The following is a 24,778-nucleotide window of genomic DNA, read 5'->3' on the forward strand; positions in this document are numbered from 1 at the left end:
CAATTGTAATTCAATTCTGAACAAAGTATTTCATTTACAGAACCATAAAAACTTTGAAAATATAACTCAACTCCAATTCAGTCATATTTGATTCTTTTTAATAGTATAAGGACTAAATTGATCTAGTAAATATCAGAGGGACTAATTTGATCAAGTACATTTAACCTTCCAATTATGGTTCCTATTAGAGAGAACATGTTCTAAAGGATGCCATCAAAATTGGTTTATTATATCATATTCGGTAAAAGTGCATAACTAATTATTGGACCTTCAACTCAGAAAATATAATGTGATGCATCGAATTTGAATAAAGATCATATACACGTAAGAATTTGCTGTATCTATAAGTTTTGATTCTTTCTAGAAAGTAAGGTCTGTACAAAAGCAAACCTGAAGCAGATTTTCGGCATAGCTTCTGTTTCTGATGGATTCAGCTCCACGTAAAAGGTATCTACTGTTTTAAGTTATCAATGGGTATCGAGTAACATCTATTGTTCGTCTTGCGGGGCATTCTTTTATCTACATATCTGATGGCTTCCTGTTAACGAGTCAAAAATATATGCAATGGAAATGACCTGGCACCAAGTAAATCGAGTAACATATTACATTAGGATGTGCTCATTCTGACACTGCAGAAAGCACATTTTAAGTCAATACCTATTACCGGATGTTGAGATCATAGTAAGGTTTTGACTAGTTCCATGGCTGCGATAAAGAGATGCCTATGCTTGATGCCGCAAACCCTTGTTTCCCATGTATGGCACATTTGAGGACATTGTATTGCTCAGTCACAGACTTATACAGAGCTTGTGCATATGTATCTTTAGCCTGCCCAAAAGTAAAGCCAATTTAAACTAAAGAGATCACAAACACGATCCTTTTAGAGAGTTATCCTCTAGAGTTTTTTAGAACATAGAAATTATTTGATAAAAGTACTATGGAGGCCTTTGTAATAGGAGTCGGATTACATTTTACCCCCTCTACTAAAAAAATGAGCAAAGTAGTCCATATACATTAGATCAAAGAGTAAACTAGTCCTAATAAAAATTTCATCCATTTCTTCTATTAAAAATTGATCTCTGTACATCAGAATGAGATATACATGGCAGGCCAAGTGTAACTATATGGTTATTCTGTTTTAACAGTAGAAATGGATAAAATCTTTAATAGAAATGACCAGTCTACTCTTTGATCTAACATACAAGGACTAATTTGCCCATTTTTTGAGTAAAAGAGGCAAAATGCAATTTGACTCCTAGTACAATGGCCTCCATAATACTTTTATCAAATTATTCAAATAATTGTTATGGTTCACATCCAATAAAATCTTTGAGGTAGTCATTTTGTCAACATGAAGTTATGATTACAATCAATATCTGCTAGTATGGTCAATCATCTTTGATATAAATGATGAAGCTCATGTGGAAATGATAGTGATAAAGTTAAATGTGCACTCTGCATTGATTAGATGCTGTACCATGCAACATCCAATATACATTATTTTTCTCAAAACTTTTGAAATATATAAAGCAACTAACCTCTTCAGACATTTTCCTAGCAACAGCAATTTCGGAAGGGCAGATTTTTGGTGCCACCGACAATCCAGCCCCATGAAAAGACATGATTCTTTTTTCTCCAATTTCTTTTTCTACCTGGAAAATGCAATTGAGTCACAAGAGAAAATTTTTATATGACAAACTGACAGGCAAGTACACACCTTGGGTGGAGGGGGCATGATGTCATAGCACAATAGAGCCAAGGGATATATATGCCCTGCTGCACCTGATCGTCCTATGAGCCTTCTCATATTGTCTACTGAAGAGGATTCAAAGGAATCCTAACTCCCCTTATATTAGTATGAATGAATACAAGCTTGTCTTAAAAATAAGGTGATACACATTTGCAGTCAAAAGGTTCATGTCCTTTAGAGGGTCTAATTAACACAAGAATGACTATTGCTTGTTGCATAAATAAAATGAGGCAGAAACATAATTAAAGTAAAGTAAGAGGCCTTTTTAAGTGATAATATGTTTTGGATTGGACTCTATCCTAATGAAAGCAGCATTTATACATTTCTAGCATTGTACCTACAGTTTTTTATTACAAGATAAAATTGATAATAAGAAGCACTAAAAAATTCTTGAATAACAACAACAACAACAACAGTTAAAGAGGACTGCTAAAACTTACTGGATACCATTCTTCTGTAAAGGGATCTGGGCGGTCCCTGCCACCACTTGGTGCAATCCACACTATTTTTGAGCCATCCCTATAATGAAACAAAAATTTTGGTCTAAAGCTGCATATTATAGTGAAATACGACAGTGCAGATTCAAGCGTGTTATGAAAAGTTATGTTCTAAAAGTAAGATAATGGTCATTAAGGCACCTTAGCAGCAAAGCCATCTCTTTCAAACTTCTTGTGTTTGCTCTTCTTTTCATCTCAACATGCTCAGGAACATCATACATGTGCCTTTTGGAGTACACACATATAAGATTCCTGAAAGGAAATGGTAAAACCTTTTTTGTAAGTGACTCTTTAGTATATTTTGGAATAATCAATTCAAAACAGGAAGTAACTATTCGAATACCTTCCCATGCTGAAAGGCTTGCAAAGAGGATCTGTTATGACTCTATCCCCTGCAACATAGATCTGCAAAATAGAGCATAACATATGATTAAGAGCACAGTCAATGGCTACTACCACAAGCTCAAAATGTAAAATTTATAATTACCATGTTCTCAGAAATACGTGGATTTGTTTTCTCAAGCAACAATGCAATGATGGCTGGGTCAGCTTCAGTTTGATGATTAGATATAAGTACAACATTATGACCCTGCAACCAATTGTCAGAAATTATACATATAAAGCCAGCTAAATATAAAAGATTTAGACAGTACTACACACTTCACAGGCTCCAGTTGAATGTTATAAACTCCAGAACCTTGAAAACTTAGTATGACTACTTTTGGCTTATGCCAACATAAATTTGGAAGTAGAACACCACAAATTCTTTGTATTTCAAAAAGCAAAATTGCAAGAAAATGGAAACAAATTTAAGCATACAAAAACCTGTTATCTATATATCCTTCTTGGATACATGTTTTTATTAGTTATTAAAAACATGTAAGTATTATAGCCAGAATGAAAATTTTCATCTACAAACATGCACTACAATGGATAAAACAAGTTATGATTTTTAACTTTCTTTTCAAATGCAAACACAATAGAACATCCAACCGCAGCTTTGTGAAAAAAAGGATTTAGCAAAACTCAGTCTTGTTCCGAAGAGTCAAGGAAAGGGAAAAAGTGAGCATTAGTACCTGCTTAAGCTTTTCTTCAATTTCATAGAAAAAAGAAAGATTTCCAATGTATGAATTCCTGCCACAAATGTAACAGACTGATGTTAAGAGAAATAACCAAAAAAACAAAAAAAACAATAGACCAAATGTGTCTTCTGGTTCCCATAAAAAAGTTTCTTCAGGAGATTAAAATATGGATAACAAAAATTTCATATGAAGAACATGAAATAATAGCAATGTGATTATGAGGTTGACAAGCATTGAAGTAAAATACAAGCACCCATGAGAAATGTAAAATAAGATGTTGAAACAGGAAAGAGAGTGCAATATGCATAATACATGTTTCTCTTTCTTGGAATTGTTGTCAATACAGTTGATGATAAACAATCAAACATGAAGGAAAAAAAACTACTTGAGACCCTATGAATATTAAGGGGTCCTTTGCAATTTTGAAATGCATTATTATTTTATTCACTTCCTGATCAAGAAACCCTCATGGAATTTATTAAAAAAACACCAAAGAGAATGCAAGAAATAAGGATCATAGAATAAGCTTAATCCTAGATGGTCTCAAAAGTTAGCTAATAATCAAGCATGTCCCATCCACTAACCTTAAAATACAGTACCTTGGTTTTCTTAATAGAGTTATGGAATTGGAAAACCACAAATTCCTTTATCAAGGCACATCTTGAATTTTCAAGGGAACTTTCTGCAAACTAAATTAACGAGTAACCAAACCAAAAATGGGAACAGGGTGGAAGTCACCGAATCACCTGAAATCAATCAAAGGCCGAATATAATTTTGAACAAACATGTGGTAGTCAAATGGCTCTCGCAAAGCTTTGTGGTAGGGTTCGAAGACAAAAGGATCCTGAAAAGTTACTGTCATATTTCATGCAGAAGTTTATAAAACTCATAATCTGTATGCAATATCTGAATGGAAATTCATATATGCTACAAACAGCAGAATCATCTTGAAAGAGAATTTAGTAGAATTACCTCCACATCCAAAAGTATACGATCAAATGCAACAGCCATGTTTGACATCACAGTCTCAGCAGCTGAAGGATCTCCACTTTGGAAAACCTAAATGTTCCCAGATGCAAAAATTTTTCTTTTTTAGGTTTTTGGAGGTACAAATAAAAGCTAACCATTGAATGATAAGGTTTGGCCAAATATTGCAATCTTTAGGTGAGAAACTAAAATATACTCCAATTTTTAAATGCATATACACCATTTAAGTATAAACCATGCATTCAGTGTAAAAATAAAGAGATTTAAAAACATGCCAGTAGACTTGCTAAAATATGAGCTTATTAAAGACACAGGATAAATAGCACCCAAAAGGAAGCTTGATGCTGCGATCTGAACTAACACATTATATGCAGAGCAGAATCTATCATATCTAGAACATTCACTAATTTCCACTAAAATAAAGAGCTCAAATATATGCAGAGCAGAATCTATCATATCTAGAACATTCACTAATTTACACTAAAATAAAGAGCTCAAAAATATTAGTTCACCGCATTTCTATAATTCTGATAAAGTTCTTTCATTCCTGCTGCAATATTTGGAGGTAGCCTTTTTGCTTCTACTTCCTTCCTTATTCCATATAGGAGTTCTGTAGACAAATAAGTAGAACAAGAGTAAAATTAGTCCCCTGGTTTAATTTTGGAACAACAAGAGGGTGTAGTTGAAAGAAAACAGCAAGTTGTATTCAAAGTGAGGAAATGATTTTCTTTCATTTTCAGCCCCACTTTTTCTTTCAACAAACTAAACCTTTCTATTCTTCATCGTGTCCAACCACCTGCATTTTCCAACTTGTCTTCCTTCTTTATATGCTCATAAAAACCCATCAAACTAATTTATTCATTGTATACCGTTACACAGTAGATAATTTCAAGATGTGCTCTTATCATGAATGGATGTAGCTGCTGTAAAATAAAAAGATTTCATGCAAAAAAACCATCAAACTAAATTATTCATCGTATACCGTTATAGAGGAGATAAATTATTCATCGTATCCTGATCAATTCATGATGCTGATGCTCTTAGCATTAACAGATTCCAGAAATCTTTTTATTTTACAGCAGCAACATCCATTCACATTCTCCAATAAACATTCTGATAGGAAAATTTTTGCATGAAGCGCTTTTGAGTGTAATTATTCATTTATGTGATCTTTGTGCATGAAACCATAAAACCTTTAATCCAAGCTTATTTGAAAACCATAAAAAAAAGATCCATTAAGGTATTCATTAAATAATAAAAACGACATTTTCCTATGATGTAAGCAATTTTTTTTTTTAATTTCTATTTCCAAAAAGAAAAAAAAAAGAGAAAGAGAGAGAGTGGTTACTAACTTATAAAATATAACAAAATTATCCAATAACAATTTTTATAGCTAATTCCTTTTACCGGTGAGGCAAGGAAAGAAATAATACGAAGAAGAAAACGTCATTATATTTACAAATACATATTTCTTTTCTTCCGAAAAAAAAAAAAAGAACGTCGCATCACGCAGTAGTATTTACCATACTTTTTTCTAAATTCATTTGTTTAATTAAATAAACACCGATATATATAAACATATATAATGTTTTGTAGAAGAAATGAAAAAGGAAAACGAACCTTGCTCGGATCGAGCTTCAAGAAAGGTACGAGAATGCTCAACCTCCGTTGTCCTTCCACCTCCACTACGACCAACGGCAGGTATACCGGATTCCGTATCTTGAACGAGCTCAGCCGTTGCTTTAGCTTTCAATGAACAAAACACGAAAGAGAAACTCCTAGATATCGTCATTCCGGAAGTAGATCGAAACAGCTCTAGCCGCCTAAACGGAATCAAAGGAAAAGACACCGAAGAACGTTCAAGCGAGGAAGGAAATGGAAGATCCCTAGTAGATGTGCCGCTCAATCTAAAGAACGAGAGAGGTAAAGGCAAAGTAGACATTATTGCTTTACTTTTTTGAAAAAAAAGGACAATACGAGCGAAAACAAGGGGGAAAAAATAAACGAAAAACACGAATTGATCTCTCTTCTTTTTTATATAGTCTTCTGGGACAGGGAAAATGTGGATTGTTTTATGGGGTATAGTGGTGGCGGGGCGATGTTGTTGGAGGGAAGCACGTGATTTACATCGCCTGATATCGGCGAGCGAAGGAAGAGGCCAATAGGGGAATAGCTTAAAATGCTGACGTGTAGGGATTAGGATTGGAGTAGTAATCGGCATGCGTGGCGTCCAATGTTTACGTGTCATCTCATAAGAATTTTCTCCTTTCTATATATTAAAAAAAAAAAAGGCCTGGGGGTTTGATCGTACGATGGTTTTATTACAAATTTATATCATTTTGAATTTTCGAATCCTTTAATTCCAGTGAATTGAATTTCATTTGATGTTTTAATTGTGTTATCACATGTTTGAATGGATGAATTTGAATGATTTTAAGTTTTAATCAAGTAAAATAGATTTGAATTATTATCCTTTTATAGCCAAAATCAATCCGATTGAATTTGGGTTAAAATTGATAAAATTAAATTTTATATATACCATTAAGATTAGATTTAATTATATCAAACATCTTAAAATTATCACATTTATTTTAAATTGATACCTAAACTTTAAATCATTCTAATTGCATCATCAAATTGTTAATATTAAGCCATTCCATTACTAAATCGACCACTCTTCTTTTCAATTTTACTTTATTTTTAATTTTTACTTTTATGTTAGTCTTTTAAAATATACATATTTTAAATTTAACTACATAAAATTTGATATGTCATTTAACAATTTTAATAATAAAAAACTCAATTAATATAATTTTGATAGTTTAAAATGTAATTAAAATATCTTGAAGTTTGAACATCAATTTAAATTTAAAATGAGAACATAATTTGGGTATATTTAAAGCAGTTAACTCTTAAAATTATTATAGCAAATTTACCATAGAACGTGCAATTAAAAAGAAAAAAAAAAGTAAACATAGGTTTGGACAATAGAAACTAACGCCTAGCGGATCATACAAAATAGTGTAGCCAATAACAAGACAAAACATCCCTAAATGATTATCCATATACAAAACTGATCGCAAACTTTATAACAGTTTAATTAACTCTTCAAAATATTAGTATCATATAAGCTTAGACATTAAATACTAGTTCGAATTTGATGAGAATAATGTTTAAAACATATAGATCAAACTAAATATGCATATATCAATGGTACTAACTCTCTTAAATAAAATAAGTCTCTTAATTTTTAATGAACTGTTTGTTTTTTTCTTACACGCTAAATTTAAACTACCCATGCAATAAGTATATACGTGTTTAAAATTTAATTCACATGTTTTAAATATGATTCATGCCATATTTGAATTGACATTTAACACGATAAAAATACTATAGAGACCCTTGTTCCCTCTAATAAAAATAATAATAAATTAATCTCTAAACATTAGATCAAAGGACAAACTAGTCATTCTGATATAAAGTTCATCCATTTCTACTGTTAGAAACTGTCGTGGTAAACTAGCACAAGGTAAATGTGGCACGTCAAATGTAACTGTCGAGTTATTTTGTCAATTACACCAATTTTTAAAAGTAAAAATGGATGGAGTTTTTATCAGAAAAAAACCAGTTTACTCTTTCATCTAACGTACAGAGACTAATTTGTCCTGTTTATCAGCTGGGTTCAAACATGTTAAACTTCTAAATCAATGACTATAGGTTCTTCATGAACAGTTTCCTTTGCAACTCATGAACACCATGAAACTTGTGCAGTATAAAAAATATAAAGCAAGCTCATTATGTTTTATGATTCGATGCTATTACCGGCAACACGTAAATTCACTACTTTTCAAATGTTCATCCAACTCATAAACTAGAAGAAAATTAACGTTACCAACCATATGCCGATGCATGCACTTAGGATTGTTAAGTTAAGCACCAGAGAGAGATCCGAAGTCTATAAAATGCCTTGTATGAAAGATGAACACAGAAAGGAATCAGAACAAGCAAATTGACACTAAAACGTCTACTGTTCCTCTCCAAGCAACTTCAAAATTCTTTAACTAAAGACACCACTGAATTCTTACTACAATTCCTGATCATATACGCTATATGCATAAACTCACAGTAATGACCTAAGAATTTCATTTCATGCTTTAAATATGAATCACAGCCAGCAGTCCACAGCAAACCTGGAGGCGCGATTTAGCCAAGGAAATTCATGATCACTAAATGGAGCACCAAATTGCAAAGAACAAAATCTGCAAAAGCTCGCTCAGGTGGTAGATCCTGCAATTGAAATGAGCATTCTCAAATTAAGGATTTAACACATAGATGATACATATATAGTTATATACCCATTACCCAATGCCCACCTCTAGGAGACAGTAATTTTTCCCCGGGGGTGGTTATTGCTGTTCAAAAGCATCTATTTTTAAGTTAAGAAAGTTTCTTTGCGGTCCCGAAACCATTTGAATATAGAAGGATAATAAGATCATTTCCTTTCGTATTTATTCCCCTGCCTCATAACTCATGTAGTAACACGCAAACACAAAAGACATGACCAAGCTTACCTTGAATTCCTTGTTTTCTTTATTCACTTGAATACGAAGACAAACTGAATCCAACAAAACCAAATCAGTGTCAGAATCTGTCATTTACCTTTGCAAAGAGTGGTGATAGAAAGTTTGACTTACCGGCAAGGACTGCTGTTCCAACACAAGAAAGCACTCCAGAAAGAAATGAATTGAAAGGAAATGATCCCACCATTGCCATGTAAACTACCTGCGTATCGTCAATATTAGAGTACAAAGTTTTTGAACATATATGCAACTAAATTAAATATAGGGATATTTACATCTGGCATCCCAAACTATAATCCAGATTCTAAATTAGCCCCTAAACTTCATGTCATTTTAATTAAGTTCTCAAAGTATAAAGATCATATCAACTAGATACTTAGTTCAGCTTAGCCGCCAGCTTGAGAGTAAATTTTAACTAGGATCTGGCATGAAGCATATTTAAAAACACAGATCAAATTTTAAACATATTTGTACCTATTGCATAAACAAACAGCTCAGATCTGACAAAATTTTAATGGCACTATACGTTTTTCTTTAACGCATCAGATTCAAACTGCCCATGCAGGTATATACGTGTTTTAAATTTGATCATATGCTTCAAATATGCTCCACATCATATATGGGATAGCATTTCACACCCAAGCTGGCGTTAGCTTGATGGTAGGATCTAATTGATTAATATTCATCGATTTCAACAATTAAAAGGTTCCAGGGAGCATTCAATGCTAATTTGGTTCTCATGGAGTTTCAAATTATGGCGTCCTTCCATTAAACTCGTTAATTCAATTTACGATATGCTCGCATTTCCGAAAAAGAAAAAGAATTTAACATTTCTAATGCGTAATAAACTGAACTTCAAACGGATGAAATATAATGAGAAAGCATTCAAGAAAAGATTTAGATAAAAAAAGTAATTATGAAGATGAATGGAAGTACCTGGATCAGAGCGGTGAAGATTGCAAAACCAACATATAAATCAATGATCTGTAAATGGAAGACGCCACCAAAGAAAAAAAAATATAAGATTAGGAAAAATAATTGAGAGTTACAAAAAGGGGGAAAAGAGGAGGAGAGGAACCTTGAGATTGACAGGGGTAGCAGCGTAAGCAGATCGAAGAGAATGGAAGAGGGCGCCGGCGTCTTCCTTGGTGGATGATGTTCTTCCCATTTTGCCCTAATTCAATTGCCGCCGTTGGCTTCTTCCAAGCTTCTCCGCCAGAACTTCTCTTTGTAAACTGTACTAACTTGAAAAATAACAATAAATGAAATAACGTCGAGCAAAGGGCGGTTTTACTCCAAGTCAACTGTGATCAGATCTCAAGATTGAATATCGACCCTTCATTTTTAAAGAAAAGGGTAAACTACAACTAAGGTAAGTAAACTATTAATAAGTTTACGATTTAGTTATTTAACTTCAAAAGGTTATAAAAACGATCATTAAACTAATCGAAGTTTTCATACAACTCATTGAACTATTTGAATGTTTTTATTTAAGTCACTAGGTTCTTAATTTTTTTTTAAAGTCTAGCTAGCGAGTTCCAAGTGAGGATTTGATGATCGATACGGTGGAACAGTGTTGGAGATTGGAGAAGAAAGCTGTTCGGATTTTAGTTTGCAAATTCAGGCTTTTCAAAGTAATTTTATGAAAAAAAAAACTAAACTATAGAAGAGAAGGGGAAGCAGAGTTTTTGATTAATGTAGGCAACGCGAACAGAGAATGCTATACAACCACGATTTTAACAACCCGATGACTTAAATGAAAACTTTCGAATAGTTTAATGATCATTTTGTAACTTTTTGAAGTTAAGTGACCAAAACATAAACTTATTAATAGTTTAGTGACTTAGGTTCTTAATGTCTTTAGAGTAACTTCTTCCCCATTTTTATATAATTTTTTTGTAATATTTTAATAACTAGATAGTCGAATTGGTCAGATCTTAATGTCCAAAATGATATACCGACAAATTCCTAATCCAATTGGTCGAGTAGTTTTAAATAAAAGTATTAATATAATAAAAGGTTAATATAATAATATTTGTTTTTTTTTAATATTCGTATTCAAAATTGACTTCTTCAACAATAGTAAATTCAAATCGTGCACGCCTATATATATATGAAAAAAAATCTCTTCATATTCATTTTGAAGGTCCAATTTGATTTATAATTTTTAATCATCAATATATAATTTTATCATTGTATATTTTAAAATTTTTAAAAGGGTTAAATTAAAATTCTATTATTTGGAGGCTAAAGCGTAATTAAATCATAGTGTTAACTTGTACTCTCAAAATTTTTAAAGTGACTAAAATAAAAGTTTACTATTTTGGGGACTAAGACCCTTATAGCTGCCTCTTTGGCATTGCCCCAATAGAGCTTGATGAGACCTCCACATACGAGTGTAAAGCAGTCATTGTTTAACCATACTCTTGACATTTTAAAAGGATCTAAAATGAAATTTTACCATTTTGGCATGCAAGTTTGAAGTAGTCACAATTGTCCATTGGCATGTTTAAGTTAAAATCCAAGGCATTTACATGCCAATGTGGATAGAAAAAAAAAAGTTTAGTTCAAGGGCCAAAAACTAACGAGATAAAAGCATGATGATTTGAAAATATCATATTAGAACCTCAATTGCCTCCCAGTGACAACTTCCTCAATACTACCAAAAATAATCTCCACCCATTGGACAAGAACCATTGACAAAATTTATGCCATGGCAATTCAGCAACAGCTTCTGATACAATTTGAAAACAGCACACCTACACTAAAGCAATGCCTAATATGCAGGGTTTCTATACCAAAAGCCTTACAGCAGATGCTATAGCCTCGACCTCTGTTGCCCCAACTTCCTTCCAGACCCCATCCATCATAAGGTGCCTGCAGGTACCTGATGAAGAAACACCTTCACTACTCTGTTCATGTTTGTTCTCGACCGTTTCCTTTAGCTTCTTAGGGCTTGAGAAATTCATTAACTGGATATCATCGCTACCTTCTCTCTTGCCATTTCGTCGGTTAAGTTCCCGCTCATTCTTCGCTTCCATTACTTCTGTATCCTTTTGGCAGTCACTACCGCAGTCAAGCAATGGAACACGACCAGAAGACCCAAGAGTACGAGGCAACATACCGAGTGGACATGGGTTCCATGATTTTGCCACAACCCATCTGTTCGAGTTTCTAACATCGTCTGCTGTTTTCACAGCAGTGCTCTTCGTTCGACGAAGTTTTACAACTTCCAACTTCTTAGCTGCTTGATTAAGATATTCCTCTTGACTAACAATTCCCCAAATCTCATTTGAAGTATTTTCTTCAGTAACCGCTGTATTTGACAAACCTAAGGAATGAAGTTTGTTGAGTTTCTCCATTAGAACACTGTTTCCGATCAACTGTGCAATATGAAGGGCAGAATCCATGAGATGGTTGTTACGTAAAGACGCCACCAAAAGACATTTACGCAGTAGCTCCAGTAGAATTGCATTTGACATGCTTTTTCCTTTTAATTCTAAATGTCTAACTAGCCATGCAAACAAAGATGAGACATGTTCTACTTGGCAAGCCTCCGGTCTACCCTTTGAAGCTGTCGGATGGGCTTCTAAACAAAAATAAGAAAGTAAACCGAATTACGTAGAAAGTACGACATTCAAAAGGGATGTACAACCAAGTCAATATAAATGCATGTTTACCTGTTTCGTATTTTGATGCCTCATTTGTCCCGATCATATCAAGAATCCTTTGAAGAAGGGCCAGAAGCAATTCTGGCTCCTTATTCGAAAATTTTCTTATCACAAGCTGCCAATCGTCCAATGCAGTGTGTCTATCCAGGCCACTTTCAGAGTCTTCTGAAATGTCCATGGAGCTTGAAGAATCTAAAGCCCTTAGCAACAATTCCAATAACACAGACACTACTTCCGAGGATGAAGTAGAAAATAAACTTACAAGACTTTTCATGGTTTTACTAACCAGTTTCTTAGGACCTGAAAATACAGACACACCCATCAGGAAATGCATAATTTTATTATAGACATGAACATCGTCTTTTTGTACATTTTACACAATAATGGCTCAACCAGTTCCAATCAGAGCACACACAATATACCACTCAATTTCCTTAAGTCAATGGAACAATCATAAACAAATGCAACAGTAAATATCCCGATATTATTTCAGTTGAAATAATGAAGCAACAGGTTCTAAACAGGTCAACCGAAGAGTAGCATAATTAGTGTTGTCAAGGAATAAGCCTAGGCACCTGCACCTTATCATTATACAGCAAAATGCCTCAGACCCTTCCAGGTGAGGCCCATTTGAGCAGGCACGCACCAAGGCGCACTTTTCTGTAAGGCAATAGGCATAAAAGAAGCCCACCTGGTTGATTTCTCTTTAATTTCTTTTATTTTTCTTTGTTTTCATTTGATATGCCTTTACTAGAAAGAAAGGGATACTATCAAACTCTATACTCCTCAGTATTTAAGTATTCAACAAAAAATATTGACTGCAAGGAAATCATGCATATTGAAATGTTTTCTAGATAAACTAGACCACACTTTAGAGTTAACCATATATCCGAAGCTTTAATATTATATATATACACGCACAGACTTGCAAAAACTCACACATATACATATTGCAGTTTACTTCACTTGGGCTAGCGCTTTTGTTGAGGCTTGCATCTGAGGCAAATATAAGGGTTCTAGCACTTAGAATGCGCCTTGTGCACTTGACAACACTAAGCACAATTAAATTATTTGAATTCTGATGCTAAGCATCATAATTCTTCTTTCCAAGAAGCACCTAACAGTAATTGATAAGGTAGGATATCCTACCACTAGATTGGGACGAATTGACCTTCCCTGCCATAAGTGAGAAGAATTTACTACGGCCACAAAGGTGTTTGAATTGCCCGCCACCTGAAAGAAATAAATAATATAAACTACGGTGTATTTAGATGAACAACCCTAAAGGTTAGAAGGAAAATATTGGTAAAAGTGCCATGAAGGCCACTATACTAGGAGTCAGATTGCATTTTGCCCCCTCCACTCAAAAAAAAAAAAAAAGAAAAATTAGTCCCTATATGTTAGATCAAAGAGCAAATTGGTCATTCTATTAAAAATTTCATCCATTTCTCCTATTAAAAACTGGTCTCTATACATTAGCATAAAATACATGTGACACGCCACATGTCACTATGTGGTTATTAAGCCAGCCACGCCAGTTGTTAATGGTACAAATAGATCAAATTTTAATAGAAATGACCAATTTGCTTTTTGATGTACAATGACTAATTTGCCCATTTTTTAGTGGAGGGAATGCAATCATACTCCTAGTACAGGGACCTCAATGGTACTTTTACCAAAAAATATTACAAAAAGGCACTAGATAAGGCCATGCTATGTTTGATGCAGGACAGAAGAACAATCTAATAAAGAATCCATGGAAGAAATCACTTACACTTATATTAAGGAGGAAACAAAAATGTCAACGTTTAGCATCGAAGTATTCAAATAATCGAAAGTAAAAGAAGAGACAAGCACCTTTTCCTCTGACGAGCAAAGATTTAAGTTCAGGATTCTTTTGGATTTTTATGCACAATGCCAATTCACGGAGTTTTGATTTGATCTCTCTTCTAATATTAACAACTCCATCTCTTTGAAATGGAATTTGCTTTTTCTGAGGTTCCCAGTAATAGGATTTTAGCCAATTAAGTGCCTGAAATCAGCAAGGATCATAGAACATGTCACAATGAAAAAGCCTGTAAGATAAAGATGATAAAGAGAATACAAAAAAATGAAGCACCAACCACAACTGAGGAATCTCGAGCAATTGTGAGAGATGGGAGATCACGATGAGAACCCTCTGCCAACATCAAAAAACAAAGAAATCCAATCATTGTCTTTTTTTCCTGTTGTAGCTAAATGTCACAAACAATTCGAACTATTAAAGCCACTTACCATGGCGAACATCAATCAGTCTTCGTGGAATACCAATTGCATCAGCTGCATCAGCAATTGAAATCCCAGTTCTCTTACGAGTCTTCTCGATAACACAGTTAACAATCCTTCAGCGTTTAATATAAAATAAATTACATATCAAAGCATAAAATTCGAAAAGTCACAAACTTTCCCTTGTAAACAAATTGCTTTACATTTGCTACTCTTCACTTTAAACCCCAGGTATTTCCCAGTTCTCTTAGGTGCCTTCTCCATTACACAGTTAACAAGCCTTCAATGATTAATATATATATATATATGATTAATATGAAACACATATCAAAGCATAAAACTATAGAAGGCACAAACTTTCCTTTTTAAACTAATTGCTTTACATCTGCTACTCGATGTCATAAGTGTCTTCTTGACGACACAGTTAACAAGCCTACAAAGATTAGTATAAAATAACAAATCAAAGCATAAAACTAGAGAAGGCACAAACTTTCCCTTGTAAACTAATTGCTTTACATTTGCTACTCTTCACTTTAGACCCCAAAGTATTTCCCAGCTCTCTTATGTGCCTTCTCTATTACACAATTAACAAACCTTCAAAGATTAATATATTATAAACTAACATATCGAAGCATAAAACTAGGAAAGACACAAACTTTCCTTTGTAAACCAGTTGCTTTACATTAGCTACACTTCACTTTAGACCACAAGTATTTCCAATTACTAAGAAAAAGACTCATGGGAAAACAAATTACCTCAGGATTGCCATGCAATACAACATAGCTAGCAATTGTTCTGAATGTGAATCATCTTTTGACTTATCCCCTCTACAAATAGAATGAAAAAAAAATATAATATATATTACTCTCTTCCAAAAAAAAAAAGGAAAAAATTGAAGATTAAATTCTGCTATTAGTCCCTGGACTTTGCAAAAGTTGTAGATTTAGTCATGTACTTTAATTTGGTCATTTTTAGTCCTTGTACTGGAATTTTAAAATTTGAGAAGTAGAGGACTAATATGACCAAATTAAAGTACAGGGACTAATAATAGAATTTAACCAAAACTTAATGGATAAATGGTTACCGGAAAAAAGGATCGGACTGCTGAATTTCAACGATTGAAGCAGTGACATCAATGACAACCGGTAAACAACCTCTGCTCCGCCAAGTCGATATCTAAAAAAAATTGGAAACTTAATGAGAAATCAACAAAGAAATGGAAAAAATGGAAAGAGAAGAGAAAGTGTAGGTACTCTTGAGAGAGCGGAGGAAATCTTGCGTGGAGAAGAGGAGAACAGGGATTTTCTCACTGAATCCCACTCGGCCCAGTTCAACCAGGGCACCAATTTGTAAGCATTAGAAGGTATTGTTGAGGATGAAAAGTCTTGGTTATAAGCTTCAACCGTTTCTTCTTTGAACCCTAGCAGTGGTTCCATTTGGGGATTGGGGAGTGAACTGAGAGACGTTGAGAAGAAATATGATGAAAAGGAAATAGAGATTAATGGGAGACGTGCTAAGGTTTTTGTTAAACCTTTCTAAAGGTGTTTGTGGTCGGGCAGGGCCGGGACAGATTTTTAAAAAAATTTCAACCTTGAACCGGAGTTCGCTCGAGTCGTTTAAGTGCTTCCAAATGGTTGGCTTCATTAAAATAATAAAAGATATATGTATTTAATTTAGTTATAAAAACAATAATTAACATTAATATATAATTTAAATAGTAAAACTGGTTTGAATACTAAAAGTGTTTATGGGTAGTATAAAGTATAGACATGATATTAATATATTTTATATTTGTTTAAATTTGATTCGATTTAAAATTTTAACTTAAAATTTTACTCACCTCACCCATATTACAAACTTAAAATAACTGGTCGAGTTAAATTTAGGCCTTAAATATTTAAACTCGAATTTAAACTATTTTTTTACTCAAACTTTTTTTTCGAACCTTTTGAACAGAATCGACTTAGAACTCAAATCGGATGATATTGATCACAAACGCTAGAGTTGTTGTGTTAATGGATTGGGTTCTTCCAATTATGAACATTTAAACCCAGTAGGCTGGTTTTCATTGTTGGGACCAAGACTATTTTTAACATCAACTGTTATAGGCTTTAATTTTCTACAACATCATTTTCTCGTTCTATTCTAAAGCCAAATAAAAATAATAAACATTAATTAAAATATTCAGAAATAATTTTTAATAAAGGAGATTACATTCGTAAAACTTATTTCCAAATCTTACTAATTAATGTACAACATTACTTGGGTATTAACCGCAAACCGGTGTTAAATCCGACATAGATAGTTCCGGCAGAGCCTCATAGGCATAAACAAGAGGTAGCCACCACGTAATTGGGAAAGACAAGCTACCACAGACAGACTCGAGAAAAATGAGCCACTATCAACCCGAGTCAACACCGACTGGAGAAAGCTTTTATTTTTCAGATATAGATAAACTTAAATGACTTGAAATTTTAAAACAATAACCATCCAACTTTAAACTCAAAATCAATCCCAGCGCAGAGATAATAGAATAGAAAGGATCTAAAAAAGAACTGAAATAAATTTGATATCAATATGGGCCCAATTACAACCCAATCAATCTCTCCCTAACCTAGTGGAAATCTAAAAATTACAACCCAATCAAAGGACTTCGTTTCTTAACCTAAACTACAAAGCACAGAACAAGTTATGTTGGCATATACATTCAATGAATATATATGTATAGAATAAGCAAATAATATACCAACAGAAACAAAAGTCACTAATCCAAATTTTCTACACTAAGGTTCTCCTACCAAAGACAGGAAAAACACCCCCCGGCCTGAGAACCCCACATCAATTCCACTGCACGTGCAATTTGCACAAAGAATATATAAATTTTGTCCTAACCTTTGGTCACTAATCTTCGCCTGCTGCTACTCCCTGATGAAGAAAATCAATCAATTTTCCGGTTTCAGTATTGTTAGAACTCCATTAGATTAGAGGGAATGAAGTTAGCAAAGTCGGAACTCCAATCAGTTTTTCTGCACATCTATGTAAGTATAAACTTTCAATCCAGACTGCTTTCTGAACCTACATAAGTTGGCCCCCTCACTTTAATCCGTTTTGGACCGTTCTCTAAGGGAGGAGGTTCCCTCGTGTACTTTCCCACCTCATGCTTCAACCTGTCGTTTCTATGGTGCTCTCGTTGCCTAATCATTGCTTCCTCATTTCCCAATTTCTTGTACTTTATGGAGATGGGAAGGTTGCTTCTTCCATATCTGTCCTTCAAAGTGTTCTCTGGGGATTCTTTGTAATTAGAAGCACGATTGGTGTTACGATTTGGTTCATCGTTTCTAGAGCAATCAGATGGCATTGATTGCCCACTTCTTTTTTCATGTTGGAGTTTCTTTAATCGCTTGAGCCCCTTTTGAAAAGAATAAAAAGGAAAAAGAAACAATTAGACGCGGAAATGTAATCAACAAAAGTGTATGATAGGATCAAAAGCCGATTTATATTAACAAAACTCACTTAAGGGCAAAAGCAAACGACTGATGAGATGCATATTGTAAACTAAACGCTAAAAATATTGTAAATACTTCCCAAAAAGGAAAATAATAGCCCCCAAAAACAATTATGAACAATAAATATTAGCACAATGACTAAAAGTTTGAAATGCAATGTGAATTTCAAAGGGCTAATTACATCATAATGATAAGTAAAAAGTTCAAGCTAAAAGAAGAATCACACTAAGGCAGCGATTCAAAGCTCGGATTTCAAAATATGGGTTTACATTTCAATAATAGTGTAAGTTGTGTGCTAAAAGCATGTAAGTGCAATATTTTTAAGATTATTTCTCAAATTCATGGATTTGTTGGATGCCAATCTAAATATCGAATGAAGTTCCTATACATATCATTTGTCTCAATTTCAATAGCTTCACTTTTTTATGATGAAATAAAAAAGGCAGTTTGAAAGTTAAGTTGGCCATTTTAAGATAAATTTAAGAAAATAACTTCAGAAAATGCTAAAATTATACCTGGTGTTCAGAGCTATTTGATGCCATGGTGTGGTTGCCATTTCTTTTCTCAACCTTCAAAAAAGAACGCCGTTTAACCCTAAATATCTCTGAATCAGAACTATCACTGTCATGGTCGACTATAGACCTACTCACTGGTTCATGACCATTATACTGATGGATACCTGGACGATCTTCACGTGACAAACACAATACAGACGATTCATATGTGTTTTCTGAGACTTCTTCACAGAACCTTTTATCATTAGTGTTTCCTAGGTTAGCTAGCCCCTGAACCTGCTTTGAAATATATAAATACCAAACTTTCACTTAGAACAGGATCAGCAGCAGAAGTAGAGACGTAAACATGACAATACAAAATGTGGCGGCCTAACACTAAGATACTCAGGCAGGTAGAGAGATGGATCTTACATTTTTTGCTGAGGACCCAACTTGCTCCACAAAAGAACAGAGAGTTGATGCAGCAAAAGAAGATAAAGCATCTGTCAGTTCAGGTCGAAAATTTCCAGTGTTATGGCTCAATGAATGATGTCCATATTCAACAGTTTGACCCGTAGCTGAAGTCATTGTAGCAATCTCAGGTTTCAAATCAACATTTATCTCACAGTATGGAAAGTATCCATCCTCTACATCATTCTGGAACTTATTTGATAGTGGATATGAATACATGTCATCACCATTTTCAGCTTGTCGCTCAACTGCTTTTGATACGCCATTGTCTTGCTCAAACTTCTTGGCAGCAGCTTCCATCTCTCTAACATCATCCCTCAAGAAAAGACAATGATGACTCCCACAGGGGAAGTCAAGTGACTTAATATCTGCAAAAAAGCCGATGAAGTTCATCATAAAATGAAATTTCATACCAAAGAGAAATTAACTAAAATAGAGCAGGATCAGAGAAATGTTACCATGTCGCAGGCAAACAGGATGAGAGTAACAGCCGCAGTTAACAAAAGCAATGTAACAGTCACGTTTGCATAAAGTGCAGACGACAGTTCTATGATAATTTGGAGATACACTGGTGCATGCCCTTGATTTCATAATGGACCAACGGGCCCGGTGCAAGAAATGTATCAGCTTTACAAATGAAGCCTTAATGGAATGATGAGAGGCTAAATCTGCTGGCGAATAATCCAAATCTTCCAGTTCTAAACTTGAATTGAGAAGCATAGCTTCTTTGCACAAAAGTTCCTCGTGAGGAAGGAGAGGCACCCTGTTGAGATGTGCATAACGCAAGCATGCCACAGCACCCAAAGGAAACCAATCACCGATAGCAAAATTCACAGCCTCGCCGCAGTTGAACCCTAAAAGATCGCAATTAGAAGCATATTCATCGAATTCTGTATGAGCAGATTAAGAACAGCTGCTTAAGAAGGCCTTACCATGACTGAACCCAGCATGATATGCTCTTGGAAAGGTAATTACAAACTCTCCAGGGTTCTGAACAGCCTTGTAGACAGGGACATCATGTTCCAACAAGATATTTGGAGGAAATAATGTTGTTTTACCCAAAAGCACATCAAAAGCTCCATCTTCACCATCCACGGATAGGACATCATTAGTGTACACATGTTCCTTGACAACCTTCTCAAATCTTAAAGCAGAGTGACCAGGTACACCATACCAAGTTTTTGAAGCCCCACAATGATGATAATTAATGCTGCCACAAAAAAGGAAAAGGATTAATTACAGAATACTAAGAAAGTAAATAACTTAAAAGGAATTAAATGTTTGATAACATTTACCTATACAAATAATGATCCTCCACATGCCAAGCAAATATGCTAAATAGCATTCCTATGTAAAGCATGGGGTCAGTTACTCCCTGAAACAAATATCAGTTCAATACAACAGGACCATAGATGTGTGCAGATCAATAATATGTGAATATGGAGAGTTAAAATTGAGATTTGGATCATTTCAATACCGGAATTGCTGTTTCAAGAAGACGCAAAGTGGACTTTGGCAGCCGTGAGAGTTTCTGAAATCAACCGAAACAAAGTATATAAATTCCAATTGAACCATAATCAAGAACAGAGATAGAACCAATCATAATACGAGTAGTATCAAATTGCTTTCCCAGTTCACAACCTTGAAGTTATTAAAATTCAATTGGCGATCAAATAAACTAGAAATTTTACTATTCTAAAATTTGATATCGTGGTAAAATTAAGCAAACAGACCACTAGAAAGAAAAATGAAATATATAGAGATAATAGTACTGAAGTCAACACCTTCAAATTCCATTTGCTAGTTCCAAGCAGGTCACTGGGAGAAGAAGAAAAGGCACTACCCTCAACATCACAAGCATATTCAACACTTTCCATCTTCCCACAAGCAATTTCATGCCAAAATTCTTTTTCCATGTATCTTGCAGGAAGACAACCAGCACTATAATATCTACGAGAAAACACCTTGTTCGCCGTTTTCTCGAAATCACGAAATGTATAATTTCTGAAAAAGCCATGCTCAAACTCAAAGACCAGAAAAATACACTACGCACAAAACAAAATTTGTATCAAGTAAGAGAGCTCACCTTCCACTCATGAAAAAGGTGACTCTGTCATCAGTATCCCACTCAGCAAGACGAAGGGGCTGGACTCTTGTTGTGAACTTGAATCCTGCTTTCTCCTTCATCAATACAGCTCCAGCAGGAACGGTAGCACTTAAAGGGGAAATGATTTTGCATATTCCTGCAAATTACACAGCAAACATTAAAACCGCTTCAGCATTTATTTAATTAGAAGGGAAAAGAAAAACTAAAGAGGCATTTTTTACAAAATTTTCCCTCAAAATCCAAACAAGCATATCCCCTCTTTTTGGTTTTTTTGGTGTGCCAAAGAAGTAACGATTTCTGTTACAGATCTTTACTCTTACTTTCATAAAAAAAAGGCATATAAAAACATAAAACGTAGATATAGACCATCATATGTCTCTATGTTCTATGTTTTTTCTAGATTGTATTTTCTAGTCATTCAACCACGGCCAGGGAGGTGATTGGCTTTGGTGTTGGGACTTGGAGATGGAGATGGAGATGGAGATGGAGATGGAGATGGAAACTGATGAAATTATTAAAGACAGAATCTAAAAGCACAGGTCTTACCATATTTTGAAGCTTCAGGAGCTATCTTCTGCAAATAAACCAAAGGATCTTCAAACTCTTCCTTTGTAGGGCAGTATACAGGACATTCTGGGATTTTCTCAGTCCATTCTAGATCACTAGTGTAAAACTTATCAACCTTGCGCTTTGAAAAGACATCCTTCTCACATGAAGCAACATTTGACCTGGAAAACGATTCAGCATTCCCCTGCAACCTCACTCCACATGATGCGGAAGCTCTCAAAGCATCTCCCCCACTTCTAGACATCATATTTGTGACACCAGATGGCCCACAGACAGTTTCTGATTTTATTCGGTGAAGCCTTTTACGCTTCAATAACTCTAACCCATTTCTTGCCTCTTTGGACAAACACACCCTTCCTTCCACCTACCAAAAGTAGATAAACAAATTTAAAGAAGTATATATCAGTACGTAGAAACAAAGACAGAAGCAAACTTGAGAAACATGTAATGACAACACAAAATCAGCCTCAACATTTACGAGGTTAAATAGTTCAACTTTCAAACAAATCAGCACCTAACTGCTATCTAACTGACCTCCATACTTGCATGCAGCTACAACAATCATAACACACTAAATGCACACAGGCAACACCATTAATTTAAAAGTTTTTCAGCAATTTATAGTTAAATATTAGTTCAACCTCTGCTGCAATTAACTACTATCACCTAGACTGTTAAACAAACAAACAAAAAAAAACCTACTATCACCTAGACTGATAGAAAGTAGAAGTTTTTCAACATAGCTCTTTAACAGAATAAATTGTCAATAATCCCAGTATTTTGTTTGCATCAGCCTCTGCCAAAATAAATAGAAAATAAAAACTATATTCTAGTGTAACAGTCAAAGATCATTTCAAATCAGATTACTAAATCAGGTAGCAAAATTTTGAAGCATTTACGCCCATGTTTCAATCACCATCACTAGACTAGACAATATCCATCCAGAAATAATTAAGAGACGAACAAGGTTCATTCTGAAATGATACAGTCAAAAGGATAAATTTGGGAACATGCATAACCATTTGTAGCCAAGATTAAATGTGAAACCAAAAAGCCGACACCATCAGAACCAGGATAATTTCTAAAGCATGCAGAAGACAGATGGTTGACTGAGTCTAAATCAACTCAATGACCCAATTAAGTTAAAATTACACCCAAAACTTTCCATTAAAAACGTGAGTCAAAGGTTTACGACAAGTTGAATTCATCGTACATAACATATATATGTCACAAATATAAAGTCAAAAAACGAGCAACAACAGAAACCCATGTTAAATCTTCAGTCAAAAGCCAGATAATTTCAACAATAATACACGGTATTACGAGAACAAATTTTTTAATTAAAATGAAATACATTAAATAACTTTAATCTTATCCACAAAATGTAAAACGTAGTCAAAATAAACTCTAGCTCAAGAACGAAATTCAACAAGCAGACACGTAATTTAATTTATTAATAGAAAAATGAAGCATCCATCATCACAAACAAAACCATTTATTAATAGAAATAAAGGAAACTCTGTAAAATTTAAGCAGTAATTCTAAAATGAATGATTAAAAAAAGAAGGAAAACTGTTAAAGCAAAATCCGTCTGCTCCAAGAAAACGTGAAGCACTATGTTAAGTCCACAAAGTTCTCATTAACGAATTTCTTTCTAGATTTAAAAAAAAAATTCTAGTTTCCGAAAGGATGTAGAACAAATCTAGGAAACCAGAAAAATAATGGAAATTTTAATAAACCGTTTCCGATTTAAAAATGCTTTGGATCCGTACAACAACAGAGTAAATAAAAAATAAAACCGTATAAAATCCATTAAAAATCTCAAAAAATTCAAAATTAAAAAGAAATCAACAGAAGAATTGACGCACCATCTCATTCCTCAATGCTTCTTTGCACGCCACCGTTTTGTCGCAATTCACCGAACGAAACAAACCGAAATAAAACGAAAGAAAAAGCGCGCAAAATCCGCAAATATCAAACCCTAAATTATGATCTTCACCATTTGCAAGCGACAAACGCCGACCACACGCGCCACATTCTCAAAACGCGCCGCGTACTCCACCGGAAAGAGTCAAACTCGGAGATCCGTATACGAATCACGCAAAAGAAATGCTTAAAAACATTACAGGAAATTATCAATACCAGAGAGATTAGAACTTTCCGGCGAACCGGAAGATTTTTTTAACAAGAGAACAAGCACCTTCCCGGCGGAGGGAGGCAGTTTTCCGACGAGAGAGAAAACAAAAGAGAGGAAGAAATGAAGGAAAAGAGAAGGCTTGGAAAAGTAGAAAAGAACAAGGGGAGGATAATTTATACGTTTTATACCCAAATTTTAATGCTTTAGATGAGCTTTAATTAATATTACTAATTAATTCAATAAATTTATTAAATTAAAGGGCAAAAAAAAAAGGAAAACTATTAAAGAGAAGTTGTGAAGGAAAGTGGTTGTTGTTCGGTGGTTTAACATAAACACCTTGCCGGCCAAAAACGCTTTTTTATTTTTATTATTTTTCCTTCTAGTTTTAAGGAACCTTCCGTGCTTATCCCTTTTTACATCATTACCCTTTTAACAAAATCTTAATTATAAATAAATTAAAATATATGACTTATAATTTTTTTATTCCATAACCAAGATTATTATATTAATTAAATTATCATGCATTTCATTTATTTATTTATTATTTCTAAATATTAATTAAGAATACACTATAATTTTTAATGGGTGAATATACTTGAGAGGCCCTCTATTATAGAAACTTGATCAATTCAGTTCATTTAATATTAAAAGAATTAAATAATAT

At 34.1% G+C, this 24,778-nt stretch overlaps 4 protein-coding genes across 11 annotated transcripts; all 4 read right to left on the reverse strand.

Annotated features, from left to right (window-relative positions):
• Positions 1 to 275: 275 nt before the first annotated feature.
• LOC108450168 (glycerol-3-phosphate acyltransferase ATS12, chloroplastic-like) lies at positions 276 to 6,594 on the reverse strand. Of its 5 annotated transcripts, none has more exons than XM_017747677.2 (13): positions 5,937 to 6,588; positions 4,829 to 4,926; positions 4,302 to 4,388; positions 4,076 to 4,173; positions 3,324 to 3,381; positions 2,735 to 2,836; positions 2,591 to 2,652; positions 2,389 to 2,499; positions 2,191 to 2,269; positions 1,718 to 1,837; positions 1,539 to 1,652; positions 658 to 828; positions 276 to 538 (listed from the first exon to the last, which is right to left on the reverse strand). In XM_017747677.2, exons 1-12 carry the CDS (start codon positions 6,562 to 6,564, stop codon positions 694 to 696), a joined length of 1,692 nt encoding a protein of 563 aa, XP_017603166.2. In that variant the 5' UTR covers positions 6,565 to 6,588; the 3' UTR covers positions 276 to 538; positions 658 to 693. The 5 variants fall into 5 exon arrangements, with proteins under 5 accessions (XP_017603166.2, XP_017603164.2, XP_017603165.2 ...); XM_017747675.2 differs by having other exon boundaries at positions 276 to 575; positions 665 to 828; positions 5,937 to 6,586; XM_017747676.2 differs by having other exon boundaries at positions 276 to 575; positions 5,937 to 6,586.
• A 1,517-nt stretch (positions 6,595 to 8,111) lies between these two features.
• On the reverse strand, positions 8,112 to 10,191 carry LOC108450630 (dolichyl-diphosphooligosaccharide--protein glycosyltransferase subunit DAD1). The gene is made up of 5 exons (XM_017748346.2): positions 9,975 to 10,191; positions 9,833 to 9,880; positions 9,011 to 9,098; positions 8,888 to 8,931; positions 8,112 to 8,603 (listed from the first exon to the last, which is right to left on the reverse strand). Exons 1-5 carry the CDS (start codon positions 10,062 to 10,064, stop codon positions 8,520 to 8,522), a joined length of 354 nt encoding a protein of 117 aa, XP_017603835.1. The 5' UTR covers positions 10,065 to 10,191; the 3' UTR covers positions 8,112 to 8,519.
• Positions 10,192 to 11,404: 1,213 nt separating this feature from the next.
• Positions 11,405 to 16,450, reverse strand: LOC108450251 (uncharacterized). The gene is made up of 9 exons (XM_017747785.2): positions 16,086 to 16,450; positions 15,917 to 16,008; positions 15,588 to 15,659; positions 14,842 to 14,948; positions 14,691 to 14,746; positions 14,425 to 14,599; positions 13,717 to 13,800; positions 12,577 to 12,867; positions 11,405 to 12,485 (listed from the first exon to the last, which is right to left on the reverse strand). The coding sequence occupies exons 1-9, from the start codon at positions 16,266 to 16,268 to the stop codon at positions 11,689 to 11,691; spliced, it is 1,857 nt and encodes a 618-aa protein (XP_017603274.1). The 5' UTR covers positions 16,269 to 16,450; the 3' UTR covers positions 11,405 to 11,688.
• A 927-nt stretch (positions 16,451 to 17,377) lies between these two features.
• On the reverse strand, positions 17,378 to 24,460 carry LOC108489930 (lysine-specific demethylase JMJ13-like). 4 transcript variants are annotated; one of them, XM_017794680.2, is made up of 12 exons: positions 23,846 to 24,460; positions 21,957 to 22,341; positions 21,390 to 21,546; positions 21,088 to 21,307; positions 20,781 to 20,834; positions 20,599 to 20,678; positions 20,236 to 20,513; positions 19,762 to 20,157; positions 19,265 to 19,671; positions 19,018 to 19,129; positions 18,854 to 18,907; positions 18,164 to 18,241 (listed from the first exon to the last, which is right to left on the reverse strand). In XM_017794680.2, the coding sequence occupies exons 1-11, from the start codon at positions 23,846 to 23,848 to the stop codon at positions 18,903 to 18,905; spliced, it is 2,097 nt and encodes a 698-aa protein (XP_017650169.1). In that variant the 5' UTR covers positions 23,849 to 24,460; the 3' UTR covers positions 18,164 to 18,241; positions 18,854 to 18,902. The 4 variants fall into 4 exon arrangements, with proteins under 4 accessions (XP_017650166.1, XP_017650165.1, XP_017650169.1 ...); XM_017794678.2 differs by having other exon boundaries at positions 19,018 to 19,132; XM_017794677.2 differs by having other exon boundaries at positions 17,378 to 18,241; positions 18,854 to 19,129.
• Positions 24,461 to 24,778: the final 318 nt, after the last annotated feature.

The sequence above is a fragment of the Gossypium arboreum genome, chromosome 1, assembly GCF_025698485.1.
Source record: "Gossypium arboreum isolate Shixiya-1 chromosome 1, ASM2569848v2, whole genome shotgun sequence".
NCBI classification, from domain to species: domain Eukaryota; kingdom Viridiplantae; phylum Streptophyta; class Magnoliopsida; order Malvales; family Malvaceae; genus Gossypium; species Gossypium arboreum.